Consider the following 15,435-nt stretch of genomic DNA (forward strand, 5'->3'; position numbering starts at 1 on the left):
ACACCTCTGTTTCTGATAGACTCCTGATCGTGATGAATGAGTCCTGCCCCTTGATGCTCTTCGTGTGGTTGAATTGGTGATGCGGAAGTGATGATTTGGTTTGGTGAATGATCTGAACAATGGGGGTGAAGTGAAACTTCTAAGGATTGCGGATGTTCCTTAGACTTTCGATGCTTAATTCTTCTAGGATATTACACACCAAGAGAAGAATCAAGTTGAATAGATATTACACACTATTCGGATCAAACAACTAGGGAGAGTTTTAGAAATAAGAAGTTTGATGAAAATAGAATGAAGAGTCAAGTACAGAATATAAAGAGAAGGGGGAAGAAGGAGAAGAGTCATTTCGGTCAGGCATAGAATTTAAGAGACATGCCTCGAAAATTCATGCACATAAAGACCAAATTTGAATAGAAAGAAGATAGAAATAACACTAAGGAAATTCAAATTGAAACAAGAAGAGAAGAGGGCCGAATGATGACAATGGGCTGAGGTAAGAAGTATGTGGCCAAGCCTCGTTAAAAACCTCTCTTGGAAAACCCATTGGGACAAAACCAAGAGGAGGGAAAAAGAGCACAAGTCCACACACCTCCATTGTCATCGCTTAGACGGCTTGAATCACGACCAATGTGGCTGGACAAGCTTCACTTCTAAGGCTGGACTGAATGGTAAGTAGATGGTTGTTGATGACTTTATTGAACTCTTTTGCTCTAGACCTTGTCATGGGACCATTGGGGACGATCAATGCTTCATCATCTTCAGCTCCAAGCTCCACGGGTTCAAGCTGCGGTTTAGTTCCATGCTCCAAGCTCTCCATGCTTTCCATGCTCACATCAGGCTCTCCCACTTGAAAAGGATTTGTCCTCAAATCCAACTCATCTGCAATAAAAGGAACAAGATCAATAATGTTGAAAGTATTACTCACGTTATACTTACCTTGCAAATCCAGTATGTAGGCGTTATTGTTGATCCTTTGAAGCACTTTAAAAGGTCCATCCATTCTTGGCATTAGTTTAGACTTTCTTTCATTGGGAAAACGGTCTTTCCGGAGATGAATCCAAACTAAGTCTCCTTCCTCGAAGATAAGTTCCTTGCGGCCCTTGTTAGCATACTTGGCATATTGTTTTGTCTTGTCCTCTATATTCTTCCTTGCCGCCTCATGGATTCGCTGAACCAACTCTGCTTTCTTTTTTCCATCTGTACTACTCCTTTCACTCAGAGGCAAAGGCATCAAATCCAAAGGAGTGGTGGGATTAAACCCATAAACAATTTGAAATGGTGAAAATTTAGAAGCAGAATGTATGGAATGATTATAAGTGAATTCTACATGTGGTAAACAATCTTCCCAAGCCTTTAGGTTCTTCTTGATCAACACACGCAAAAGTGTGGATAGGGTTCTATTAACTATCTCGGTTTGACCATCAGTTTGGGGGTGGCAAGTAGTGGAGAATAACAACTTAGTTCCTAGCTTAGACCAAAGCGTTTTCCAAAAATAGCTAAGAAACTTGGTGTCTCTATCAGATACGATGGTCCTAGGCATGCCATGTAGACGTATAACTTCCCTAAAGAACAGTTCGGCTACATGCTTAGCATCATCAGTTTTATGACATGGAATGAAATGCGCCATCTTAGAGAATCTATCCACCACCACAAAGATTGAATCCTTACCCGTTCTAGTTCTAGGCAATCCTACAACAAAGTCCATTGAAATGTCATTCCAAGGATGCAAAGGAATAGGGAGAGGAGTATACAAACCGTGGGGTTGCGACTTAGCTTTCGCTTGTTTACAAGTTGAACATTTCTCACACATTTTCTCAACATCTCGCCTCATATGTGGCCAATGAAAGTGATCTTGCATGACTTGTAAAGTTTTAGACACACCAAAGTGTCCCATTAATCCTCCACCGTGTGCTTCCCTTAGAAACAAATCTCTCAAAGACGAGTTAGGAACACACAAACGGTTATCATAGAACAAGTATCCTTCATGCCTATAATATTTCCCAAATGCAAATCTCTCACAAGCAGCAAATATTTTTGCAAAATCAGAATCATTCTCATAGAGAGTTTTAATGTGTTCAAAACCAAGTAACTTGGCATCCAAAGATGAAAGTAACACATACCTCCGGGACAATGCGTCGGCCACGACATTGTCCTTACCTTTTTTGTATTTGATGACATAGGGAAATGTCTCAATGAACTCTACCCACCGAGCATGCCTCTTGTTAAGCTTTTGTTGTCCCTTGAGATGTTTTAGAGACTCATGGTCGGTGTGGATCACGAACTCCTTTGGCCAGAGATAGTGTTGCCACGTTTGTAAAGCCCTCACCAAAGCGTAGAGTTCCTTGTCGTAGGTTGGATAGTTAAGTGTCGCTCCTCCTAGCTTTTCACTGAAATAAGCTATAGGCTTCTGGTCCTGCATCAACACAGCACCAATACCAACACCCGATGCATCACATTCGATTTCAAAAGTTTTAACAAAATCAGGTAGGGAAAGGATAGGAGCCTGAGTAAGTTTCTCTTTCAAGGTTTGAAATGCTTCTTCTTGAGCCGTTTCCCACTTAAATCCAACGTCTTGATAACTTCAGTAAGCGGAGCAGCCAAGGTGCTAAAGTCCTTAACGAATCTTCGGTAAAATCCCGCAAGTCCATGAAAGCTCCTCACTTCTCCTACGGAGGTTGGACTAGGCCATTCTTTAATTGCTTTTAACTTCTCTTCATCCACTTTAACACCATCTGCACTCACAACAAAACCTAGGAAGACCAAGTTATCCGTTCCAAAAGTACACTTGTTCATGTTGGCATAGAGTTTCTCCGTTCTAAGCACATCTAACACCTTACGCAAATGCTGAACATGATCTTCTAAGTTTTTGCTATAAACTAAGATGTCATCAAAGTAAACAACCACAAAATGCCCTATGTATGCTCTAAGAACATGGTTCATTAATCGCATGAATGTACTAGGTGCATTTGTAAGCCCGAATGGCATCACTAACCATTCATACAACCCTTGCTTAGTTTTAAATGCGGTTTTCCACTCATCCCCTTCCTTCATCCTAATCTGATGATACCCGCTTTTTAAGTCAACCTTAGAAAAGATGCAAGACCCATTTAACTCATCTAGCATATCATCTAATCTAGGTATGGGATGGCGATACTTAACCGTTATATTATTGATGGCTCTGCAATCGACACACATCCTCCAGCTTCCGTCCTTTTTAGGTACTAGTAGTACGGGCACAGCACATGGACTCATGCTTTCACGGATGTGTCCTTTCTTCATGAGTTCCGTGACTTGCTTTTCTAGTTCCTTAGTCTCCACGGGATTAGTTCTATAAGCTGGTTTGTTTGGCAATGAGGCTCCCGGGATAAAATCGATTTGATGTTCTATGCCTCTAATGGGTGGTAATCCCTCCGGATTCTCCTCAGGAAACACATCCCTATATTCCTGTAATACATGTTTAAGAGTGCTAGGGATTTCCTGCTCAGGGTTAGTGATACTCATAAGCGTTTCTTTATAAACAAAAAGTAAGTTCGGTTTATGGAGATCACTTCCCTTTGGGATATTTGGCACAATAGCAAGGTTAGATGGTTTGATAGCTTTCTTTCTACCCATCTTCATGACCAACTGATCCTGGTAAACCTCATGAGGGGTCATAGGTAGCAACACGGTTTTTCTTCCTTTGAACTCAAACATATGCCGATTCGTGAAACCATCATGCATAACCTGCCTATCCGATTGCCATGGTCTTCCCAACAGTATATGGCTAGCTTCCATTGGTAAAATATCACATAAGACCTCATCCTCATATTTTCCAATTGATAGAGGTACCTTGACTTGATTATCCACAGCCATTTCGCCATTTTCATTCAGCCACTGCAGCTTGTATGGTTTCGGATGCTTGATTACTTGCAACCCAAGTCTCGCAACCATAGTCTCGCTAGCAACGTTTGTACAGCTTCCACCGTCAATGATCACGCTGCAAATCTGATCCTTAACCAGACACCTTGTATGGAACAAGTTCTCTCTTTGTTCTTGCTCATCAGATTTCGTGATGACACTCAAAGCTCTCATGGCGACTCCCACCATCATTTGTCCTTTAGCCGCTGATTCATACTCTTCCTCCGATGATTCATCCTCAAGTTGTCTTTCCTTAGGCTTCTCATCTTCAGATTCAACTTCCCCATTTGCCATGATGATCATAACCCTCTTGTTGGAGCATTCACTAGCATAATGTCCAATGCCGTGACACTTAAAGCACTTAATGTCTCTTGTCCTTGGTGCAACGTTAGTACTTTTTCCTTTAAGATCCACACTCTCAACCTTGGGCTTGACAAACGGCTTGTAATCTCTTGAAGTTCCAGACTTCACTTCTCGGTGATAGCTAGATTTTTCCGGAACAAAACTCGACTTGGAGCTTCTCCTTTTAAGTTGTTTTTCGAACATAATTGCCTTGTGCATCATTTCCTCTAGCTCCTCATAATTTTGAACCTCCAATTTGTCAGCAATATCTCGGTTTAATCCTCCCATGAATCTAGACATGGCGGCTTCTGGATCTTCTTGAATATCAGCTCTTATCAACAAAGTTTCCATCTCCTTGAAATACTCTTCAACGGTCCTATTGCCTTGTACCAAGTTTCTCAGCCGATGGTGTAGCTCTCTATGATAGTGACTTGGCACGAATCTTTTCCTCATAAGATGCTTCATCTGATTCCAAGTCTCTACTGGAAAATCTCCTACACGCTTCCTAGTGAGAGTTAGCTGATCCCACCAACTTAGTGCATACCCGGTGAACTCGGTAGGTGCAACTTTGACTTTGTTCTCTTCAGTGTACTCATGACAATTGAAGACGAGTTCCATCTTCTTTTCCCATTCAAGATACTCCTCATGGTCGTTGCTGCCTTGGAAAGAAGGAATACGAACTTTCACTCCAGCTAGATTATCCCTAGGAATCACTCGCTCATCTCTAGCACTTCTTCTTCGTCGGTGACTACTTGTCTTAGAAGAATGACTGTAGTAGTCGGAGTGATGGCTAGCATCTGCTTGACTTTGCTTATCACGTTCCTTACGTGCTCTTCTCGAATTTTCCTGATCAAGTTTAAAGGCCTCTAACTGCTGAGCCACTAATCTGGCTACCTCGGTTGCGATAGTCTCATTCATTTGCTTTTGGTTGACGCTATTGCTTCCTCTTTCATCTTCTTACAATGGTGGCGTTACCATCCTGAAAATCAACACAAAAGAACCCCAGTCAAGTGTTCTTTGGAAGAAATCGCAACACAATGGATCAAACAAAGGAATAACTCTTCAACTACCACAAGAACCTACTAGCGACTGTTCAGAGAAATTGACTCGGTAAAAATATCAAAACACATCCAAAAATTCCGATTTCAATTTTAACAGAAACTAGACTCAATCTAGGTTCGAACACAACTGGTTTCAAGATTTTTGGATCAGTATTCGATTTTAAACAATTCTAACAACCTGGTGCTCGGAAACAGATAATAACACAGTTTTCTCAAAAACGTTTTGATTGATAATGAAAAGTCACAAACGAAATCTTTTTGATTCAGATCGACACAACCTGCACGAAGCAGCTCTGATACCACCTGATAGACTCCTGATCGTGATGAATGAGTCCTGCCCTTTGATGCTCTTCGTGTGGTTGAATTGGTGATGCGGAAGTGATGATTTGGTTTGGTGAATGATCTGAACGATGGGGGTGAAGTGAAACTTCTAAGGATTGCGGATGTTCCTTAGACTTTCGATGCTTAATTCTTCTAGGATATTACACACCAAGAGAAGAATCAAGTTGAATAGATATTACACACTATTCGGATCAAACAACTAGGGAGAGTTTTAGAAATAAGAAGTTTGATGAAAATAGAATGAAGAGTCAAGTACAGAATATAAAGAGAAGGGGGAAGAAGGAGAAGAGTCATTTCGGTCAGGCATAGAATTTAAGAGACATGCCACGAAAATTCATGCACATAAAGACCAAATTTGAATAGAAAGAAGATAGAAATAACACTAAGGAAATTCAAATTGAAACAAGAAGAGAAGAGGGCCGAATGATGACAATGGGCTGAGGTAAGAAGTATGTGGCCAAGCCTCATTAAAAACCTCTCTTGGAATACCCATTGGGACAAAACCAAGAGGAGGGAAAAAGAGCACAAGTCCACACACCTCCATTGTCATCGCTTAGACGGCTTGAATCACAACCAATGTGGCTGGACAAGCTTCACTTCTAAGGCTGGCCTGAATGGTAAGTAGATGGTTGTTGATGACTTTATTGAACTCTTTTGCTCTAGACCTTGTCATGGGACCATTGGGGACGATCAATGCTTCATCATCTTCAGCTCCAAGCTCCACGGGTTCAAGCTGCGGTTTAGTTCCATGCTCCAAGCTCTCCATGCTTTCCATGCTCACATCAGTTTCTCCTTGGAACCATGATTTTTTTCGAAGAGAAAGTATCATGACTGGAATTTACCCATTTCTCAGTTGGTGTCTGTAGCTGGATTAGGGGTCATTATTTCCCCTTCGATCCATTCAGCTTCCTCAACAATCATGCGGTCACTGATTGCTGAATGGAGGAGCATATGCTCTTGCTTGTGAACTGTCCAGCAGTGATTCCTCCCAAAAACGTGTTGGGCATAAGCTCACCAGTATATTGTATGGTAAGGTTCCTTATCAGAGAAAACCTTGCCTCTCTTAGGTTGTACGGTTCTAGCAAGTAATGTTTTTCCAGACATTGTTTACATCGGAAAATTTCTCATTGGGAAGTTTTTCATAAATAGGCTTCGCAGAATTTTGAGAAGTCAAGTGAGTATTCTGCTCTGCCAGTGTTGAAGCTCACTTTTTCTATGCCCTGTTTTTATCCAAATATCTTTTAGAGGATACAATGTCCTTGATCAACTCGGGGAACATACAATAGTCTTCGAGTGTGCGTGCAATGCTCAATTCTTCTTGAGTTTCTAGACATACAAAGCTAGTGGGGAGGACAGAAGAATTGGTGAAGATTTGCCTTACTTGCCCATCGTTGACAGATGATCTTGATCAAGAGGTAATGTTGCTCATGAGAAACTAAAGAAGACAAAAATAAAGTTGCTTGAAAGTAAATCAGTGCAGAGATTACAGAAAAACGGCGCTGGGTTGTTTGGGATATCTCCGGGGTAAAATTTATTCAAGAATGCTAAAAAGAAAATAAAAGATCCTAGCTAAAAATCTTAGAACTCGAGCACAGTTGAATGACTAAGTCACTCTCATGATCATAAACAACTGCCACCCACGATCCTGACAATTAGCTTTCCTCTTTGGCCCCAGTAGCAGGTGTACGCAAAAGTTTGGACACGACTCATCTACATTTACAAATCACCCATAGGTAGTTTTTGTCTCCTATGGGAGAATTGCTCTTCTCAAAATAGATCAGGCAGATTACGAAAACTCTCGAAACACTATGTACATAGAACAAATTATAGTTCATGATGCTACTCTTTTGCATTAAAAATAAGTTTAGATGTAAGAGTTAAAAGATTTGGCTTCATAGCTCATGCAAACCTCATCGAACATATAGATTCCCATATTAATTACTTAAACCTTTTGAAAGAGATTGAGTAAGGAACTCTAGAATAATTGAATTTAAAGGGGTTTTGGTGTCACAAAAAAGGTAAATCCTAAACTAAACAGGAAAAGGAAAAAACTGCTTAAGAAAATTTACTGAGAAACTAAAGAAAACAAAAGTAAAGTTTCCTGAAAGTAAATCGTTATACAGATTATAGAAAAACGGCGCTGGGTTGTTTGGGATATCTCCGGGGTAGGATTGATTCAAAACATGCTAAAAAAAAAAATAAAAGATCCTAGCTAAAAATCTTAGAACTCGAGCACAGTTGAATGACTAAGTCACTCTTATGATCATAACCAACTGCTACCCACGACCCTGACCAGTAGCTTCGTCTCTGACCCCGGTAACAGGTGTAAACAACAGTTTGGACAAGACTCATCTACATTCACAAATCACCTATAGTAGCTTTCCTCTCCTATGGCAGAATTGATCTTCTCAAAATAGATCAGGAAGATATTGAAAATTCTTGCAACACTAAGTACCTAGATCAGATTATAGTTCATGATGCTACACTCATGCATTAAAAATAAGTTTAGAAGAAAGAGTTATAGGATTCGTCTTAATAGCTCATGCAATCCTCATCGAACATATAGATCCCCATGATTAATACCTTAAATCCAACAAGTAAATTACTCAGACATAATTAGAGAAGGCAAAAACATTGTAGAAAAAAGCTTTGAAGAAATCAATATTGAAAATAAATTAAAAAGGGTTAAGGAGATAGATTTCTATATCCCAAAAACTAAAAACTACGTATGAAAAACTCTAAGACAATACTAATTTTTAGGCACTAAGAGATATACCTTTTTCCCACCGTTTAGAGTTCTTAAAACATATATTTATAGGTCTTCAAGGCATGCTTCGTCGCCACTTAGGGTTTCGTCGAAGACAGGAATCAAATGGCTTGAAATTGGGCTTCGGGGTTGGACATTGATTGGCCATGGTCAGGAGCTCTGGCCGTAGTGAATCATGTGTTGGCTGCGGTCAGGATGGCTGGCCGGCTGCTTGACTGAACTTCTTGATCTTCGCATAAATTTTGATTGAATCATTGGATTGTCTTCATGTTGAGTGTGCTGGAAAGATAGTTGATCCATCTTTAAGGTCTCCAAATTTGAGCTGGATCACACGGTGTGAACCTCTACATTTGGGGGTGAAATTCTGACAGTTTAACTTTTAGCTGAAAATCTGGTATACTATCTATTTTGCAAAATTTTTGCCTAAGTTTCCTGAAAAGAGTTTTTAAACTACAAATTCTCGAAAGCCATAATAAAAACACTTAAACTAAATAAAAACAGTAGAAAAGCATATCAAAACGATTCATAAAAGTGGTCAAATACAGTGTTTTCACGAGTCATAGCAGTACCTCATGTTAGTGGACTGACCAATGCTCGTTTCCTCTTTATCATTCTCCTATACATTGATTCTTCTTCTTGAGTGTCTTCCTGTCCATCTCTTGGTCTAAACACACTTATAGATGAGAAAAGCAACTTAAAAACAATATAACATAAAGAAAGAAATATATACAAAGATACCATGGAATTCCTTCCAGGTGCGCTTGTTTTAATTCACTAAACTTTACTTTCGTTCTCTTTCTCACTTTGAAAGGGGGGGGGATTTCCACCCTTGACAAATTTGACTTTTGGAGGCTTCTTTGACAAATTTCTTAAATGTAGTTCAAAGTGGCTATTCACTCTTGATGGTTGACGGCCTTTCACTCACTATCTTTTGAGAGATCTCTTGAGATTTTTTTTTGAAATGGACCCTCTTGCTAACTACTAAAAGTTCCTTAAACTTCTCTTCAAGCCCATCCTCACTACAAGAAAATAGTTATATTGTGACAAAAAATTTGCTCACAACAAATATTATTTCGTAACAATAAAGATATTGTGACGTCTTTGTAACGATTTGAAAATAGTAACAATATGATCGTCACAAAAAATTTTTGGTAACAAAAACGTCACAGAGTTTGCTACGAATTTAAATAATAACAATTTCGTCACAAATTGTAACAATATAAACAAGTAGCAAAATTATTACAATTAGCTACTAAAAATAACCTCATAAAATCGTCTTATTATGTGACTATCAATACGTCATAATTCCGTTGCTCGTTTCGACGAAATTCTAGTCTCAAATTGTTACAAGTGAAGACTAAAAAGTAATCACTAATACGTCTTCATTTGTGACTATTTCAGTCTCAAATTTGTCACACTTTATCACTAAATTATCATCATAAATTCCTTTTAAATAGCTACTGATTTACCATATTAAATTTGGTACAATTCTTCACTAAATTATCATCACAATATTTTATTTTAATTAAAAACTGATTTTTAATCTCAAATTTGTCACAAATTTACACAGTTATTTTTAATTTTAAAAACTAAAGTATGTCAAAAAAGAAAAAAAAAACATACGTACTTTATAATTGTATACAGTAATAAAAATTATATCAAATTCTAAACTAACAATTTGAAAATAAATTACAAAAAGAAACATTAAATAATACTGTTCTCATATGAGGTTTGGGCATTTGGCGATCTGCTGATGTTAGAAAACGGTTGCGGTTCATGTTAAGGTGTAGTTGGAGTTTTGTGGTTCTTATCAGCGTTTTCTGATTCTTGTGAACGAAGCGAAAAGTGTGGCGGCGAGGTTTTAACTTAGTTGGCGGTTAATAAAACCCTGGTGGCTTCCCTGATATGTCTTCTATTCATACCCGTTTTCTGTCCAATCTTATTTTGCTCAGATCTGACCGTAATCTCGCTCACAAAACCCTATGTTGAACTGTCTTCTTCTTCCTTTTCATCTTCTTCTTTGATGATTTTCTCAGAATCGGCTCTGATTTGCTCCGCCTGTCCTTGAACCTCCGATCTGCTCTTTATAGAGCTCCAGATCATTGCCTAAACCACGCTTTCCTCTTTCTCCTCCTCCGACAAGATCACTCCCTTCCTCTCCTTGTTATGGACCCAACGGCTAGAAACACACCAAACAACATAGGCGACGGTGGATGATGCACTGGCGAAGATAAGCTTTTTTCACTATTTATTCTCGACGACTTGCTCTCTCTCTCTCTCTCTCTCTTTGTGTAAAGCGGCGGCTTTTCTGTCGAAGGAAATTATACACATATATATACACACGCACACTCCTTTTTGTGTCTAAGGGTTTTTAGCTAATGGGTTCTACTAATTAATATATAAAATTTTGGCTAATGGGCTTTCTTATTTATACACATAAAATTAATTACTATTTGTATTAATGATTATAAATAGTTAATTTCTCTCTTATTCATTTGTTCATAAAAAAATACGAAAATAAATTATGTACATCTTTGTAAAAAAACATATATATATATATATATATGTATTAGCTTATAATCATAAAAACACTAATCATATCTGCAAACTCTGTTTTCTGGATATTTTTAATGTTCACTAAACCAACATTAAGTTGTTTTTCTTTTTACATTACCAGCATTTTATAAATCCATTTTCAAATAATTGAACTTTGGTACTTATCATATATTTTGGAATATTTTTGTTGATAATCATAATTCACCATTGTTATATGGGTTATATAACAGTGGATTAGTTGACAAAAAAGAGATAATCATGGATCTTTTTTTCTAGCTTGTAAAGTTTGATCGAGATTGAGAGCATAGTAAATGTAAATATTTAAAATCTATTTAGAAAGAATAAAAAATCTATTTAAAAAGAACTTGTTTTATAGACAAATAATATCAGTCTTTGGATTTATACAACTTCGTCAATATATATATAAATATTTATATATATATATATATATATATATATATATATTCTTCTGAAACAAAAATGTTAAACGAGCTTATTCATTAGAACTTATTACTGAATAAAATGTTCGTACATAAGTCTAGAAATGCGACGAATTTGCTACACTTTTCAGTTGCAATATTTTACGATTTTATTTTTCTTTGATTTGTAGCTATTAACAACTAGCATTTAGTCATTATATCGTCACAAATTGCTACTGATAAATCCATTATAAGTTTGTAACTAAGTTGTGATAAAATAGTTTGTCATAATATTGTCACAGTTGTTACGACTACTACTTTTGTCATAATTTTGTCACCAATTGCGACAAAAGTTAGCTACGGTTTAGATCATCATAAATATTATGACGAAACAGTTACTCATTCGTGACATAAAACTTTGGTCACGATATTGTATAAAAAATGTCATAAATTTCTGACGATTTATTTCCGTATCAAAATTTAGTCACAATAGCTCCATTTTTTTGTAGTGCCTCCATCATCTCATATCTGATAACACTTTATTTTTACCCATTTTTAATAAGTATTTATTTCTTATGCTATTTCAAACGTTTTAAATAGTTTTAAGTGTTTTTATTATGATTTTCCTATATTTGTAATTTCAAAACCTTTTTCAGGATACTTAAGAAAACATTTTGCAAAATGAAAAAAACCCACATTTTTAGCTCAGAGTCAAACCGTCAGAAGTTCAGTCTCAAATGAAGATCTTCTCACCGTCTGATCCAGCTCAAATTTGGTGATATTTAAGAGTATCCAGCTGAATTTTCATTGAAGGTTACTTGAGAACAATCCAACGGTTCAATCAAAATATACATGAAGATCAAGATGGGACGTCAACCAGCCCGACATTCAGCTGACCGCGGTAAACAGCCTTTCGGCCACGCCTCACGTCTCTCACCTGCAGTGGATCTTTACTCTACCAGTCCTGGAAGATTCTCACCCGCAGTAAAGCCCATGTCGTACCTAAAGCCCAACATCAAGCCCATTATGCATTTCTCTTCAAAGAAAGACCTTAAGGAAGACCTATAAATACTTGTTTTAGCAGCCCTATTTCAGGTGTGTGCTCCTGCAATGACTTTTTGAGCCACCAAACTTTTATTTCTTAGGTTTATGTCAGGGAGATAGGGATTCTTCCCTTGAACACTTGTTATACCTTTTTTTATCTATCTATTTCAGTTTATGCATCTTTCTATTATGCTTTTCTTTTCTTGCATCATGTTAGAGTAGTTGAGTAGTTCGGTTTAAAGGATCCATCGAATGGATCAACATGTTAGATTAGTATTGTTACTTTCTTAGCCATATTCTAGATCTCATCTCTTCTAAGTTGTTCTTAATCCATGAGGACAGAGTCATGAACCAATCTCTGAACCTAGGTTTAATCAGAGCCACGAGAGTGATGTATCAGATTGCCATACGTAGCTTTAGAAGAACATATTCACTGTAGGAGACGAAAGCTATCTACAGAGAAAATGTGAGCAAGAATGAATTCAGTTTAGTTAATGGATGATCTCTCTCATGTCAAGAGATGAAAGTTACTAGTCGAGTTACAGTGATTTGTTAGTTAGGGTGATGATAGTTGGCTAACCATATCTGTATCTATTCTAGTTCCATGTAGTCATGTAGATGTTTAGAAATCGATAAGGACATACTACTTATAGACTAATTAGAAGATACTTATATATCGATTAGGACGTTCAAGAGTAGTCTAAATCAACCCCTATGAGCTATAGATCCCTAGCATGAATCAAGCACCCCCTAGATATCCTTGCCAGCCCAACTTCTCTTTTATTTTTCAGCCCATATCGATTAAGTATAGAAAGTGTCTTTCTTCTTATATTTACTTTTTTATGTGAAACTAAAAAACCCTATACCCCCCCCCCCGAGTTTATTAATTCGTTAATTAATCCTAGTTTGAATATTTTGCAGATTAGACAATCTCCTTGTGGATAGATACCATAAGTACTACACCGCACAGCTGTGCACTTGCAGGAAACTAGATTTTATAAATTTAAAACTTCCTCTGCGACACCTAACCCTAGAAGCATCAATATCTTGACTTTTCCCCACGAAATTCATGTTCAATGAAAAAGATTATACCATAGAATTCTCTAATCCATAAAATCGTAAAGAAAAATAATAATTTTAAAATATCTATATCTCCATGTAACACCCTCAACTCGGTCTAGATCCGAGTACAATGACCGGTCGCACAACAATCAAACAAAAACATGCACGACCGATCGTTCGAACCCAAATTGTATCAACGGTGCTATAGTTTCACGGGCGCAGACGTTGTGTGGCTCGAGGTTCTTAGCTGTGCACCAATCGAATAAGAACATGCACACACAAGAGCTCAAGGTCGGACGGCCAAGCTCGCGCTATGTTAGGACACTTGTGGCCCGAAGTTCTTAGCTGAGCAACAATCAAACAAGAACATGCTCGGAAAAGAGCCCAAGGTCAGTGTCCGAATACATTAACCTACCGGCGCCGATAATTGGTTCCTCCCGGACAAGGACAAGCACCATTCGGAACCCGAGCTTTATAAAAACATACTTTTACTACATTGTTTGTTATACAATGGGCGCCCCTAATAGAAAGTTATACCAAAAACAACTTAAATAATATTTGGTTTTGTAAAAGGCACGAAATCTACACCAACAGTCCTAAACTTCTCTGTCCCAATTGGCTAGCCGCTATGGTCACTTGCAAAACAAGTAGAGTCGTGAGCAACTAATTGCTCAGTGAGTTCGGTTCCCTCTAACCATTCAGGCAACCCACAACCCCAACAATTTACATAGCCCACATCACCCAACATCAATAACTAGTGAACTAGATGCATGATAATACTTATACATGCATACACCCAAAATATACCCAATCGCCAAATCTCTCAAATGCCATTGATCGGATCCCTCACAAAGAAAAATAATCACATTTTACACAGGCCAAAGGTCGCGACTGTCTTCTCTCATGCATCACTCATTGACCTGAGATTTCACATCATTCTCATATCCGTCTTGCAAACCTGGATTTCTCATCTCATCTTATGGCTGAGGGAAGCGTGAGATGGCATCAAACTCACATTTCTCATCCGCACAGCACAAAAGATGTGGTAATGTACGTGTCGCGGATTCACATAGTAATGCAACACGTAATATACTTATATATATATATATATATATCCTCACCAAGACTCACCTTGGCCTTTCAAGAAAATAATGGTTTCTTATGGTTTTGGATAACCTCTCCGTTCACCTACACAAACTTAATCTTTACAGCGATCCGACCAGAACTGAGCCAAACGAAGGTCAGATTTGAATTCAGGACAAAAAACTAGGTTAGTCAGGTGACTTCAAACTATTACAACCTACCTGAGTGTTCCCGATTAGCCGGTGGTTCGCGGTGGTCGACCGCGGTCACGGTCGCCGGAAATATTTTAGCAGAGCTCACTACTCTTTTATATGCTGGAAACTAAATCCTAAAGCTTATATTTATAGGGGAAAGATGGAGTTTCTAAAAAGATTTCCGAGCATTTGTGCATGCTAGCGGAAAAGATTCCCGTGCATCTGTGTCGTGCTTGCGTGTGGAGGTGTAAGCAAGTGAAGCAGGACACAGAGCTGCTGTGTCGTGAGTGGTGTGTGCTGGCACGTGGAGATCCTTTCTTGGCGCGTGCATGATATGTTCATAAAATGCTTCATTTAGCTTGCGTGTTTTAGTCCAAATCATGTCTTATTTCATACATTTTAGGTCTTTAGGTATTGTTTTAGGACTTAGGGATTTGCATTAGGTCCAAGTGAGTCTTTGCATGGTTTGGAGTCTTAAACAGATACTTTGGAGGCTTTTGGAGTAGAAGAGGTGAGACCAAGTGATGCAATGGAGTTTGGAGGATCAGAAATGGTGGAAATGGTGTTTTTGGATTTATCGGCAAATGCCATGTACCATAGGCTACAATTTCTCGGCTAAAATGCTTACCGGGTGAAGTTTTCATTGACCAAAAGATGTATCGGATGGA

At 38.1% G+C, this 15,435-nt stretch overlaps 1 protein-coding gene across 1 annotated transcript; it reads right to left on the reverse strand.

Annotated features, from left to right (window-relative positions):
- Window positions 1–604: 604 nt before the first annotated feature.
- On the reverse strand, window positions 605–5,157 carry LOC112086098. Its single transcript, XM_024154856.1, is given in 7 exon segments — window positions 605–879; window positions 937–1,062; window positions 1,216–1,988; window positions 2,121–2,571; window positions 2,574–2,750; window positions 3,192–3,444; window positions 3,724–5,157. Coding segments are annotated over 7 exon segments (3,489 nt in total).
- Window positions 5,158–15,435: the final 10,278 nt, after the last annotated feature.

The sequence above is a fragment of the Eutrema salsugineum genome, unplaced genomic scaffold (assembly GCF_000478725.1).
Source record: "Eutrema salsugineum unplaced genomic scaffold, Eutsalg1_0 scaffold_23, whole genome shotgun sequence".
NCBI classification, from domain to species: Eukaryota; Viridiplantae; Streptophyta; class Magnoliopsida; order Brassicales; family Brassicaceae; genus Eutrema; species Eutrema salsugineum.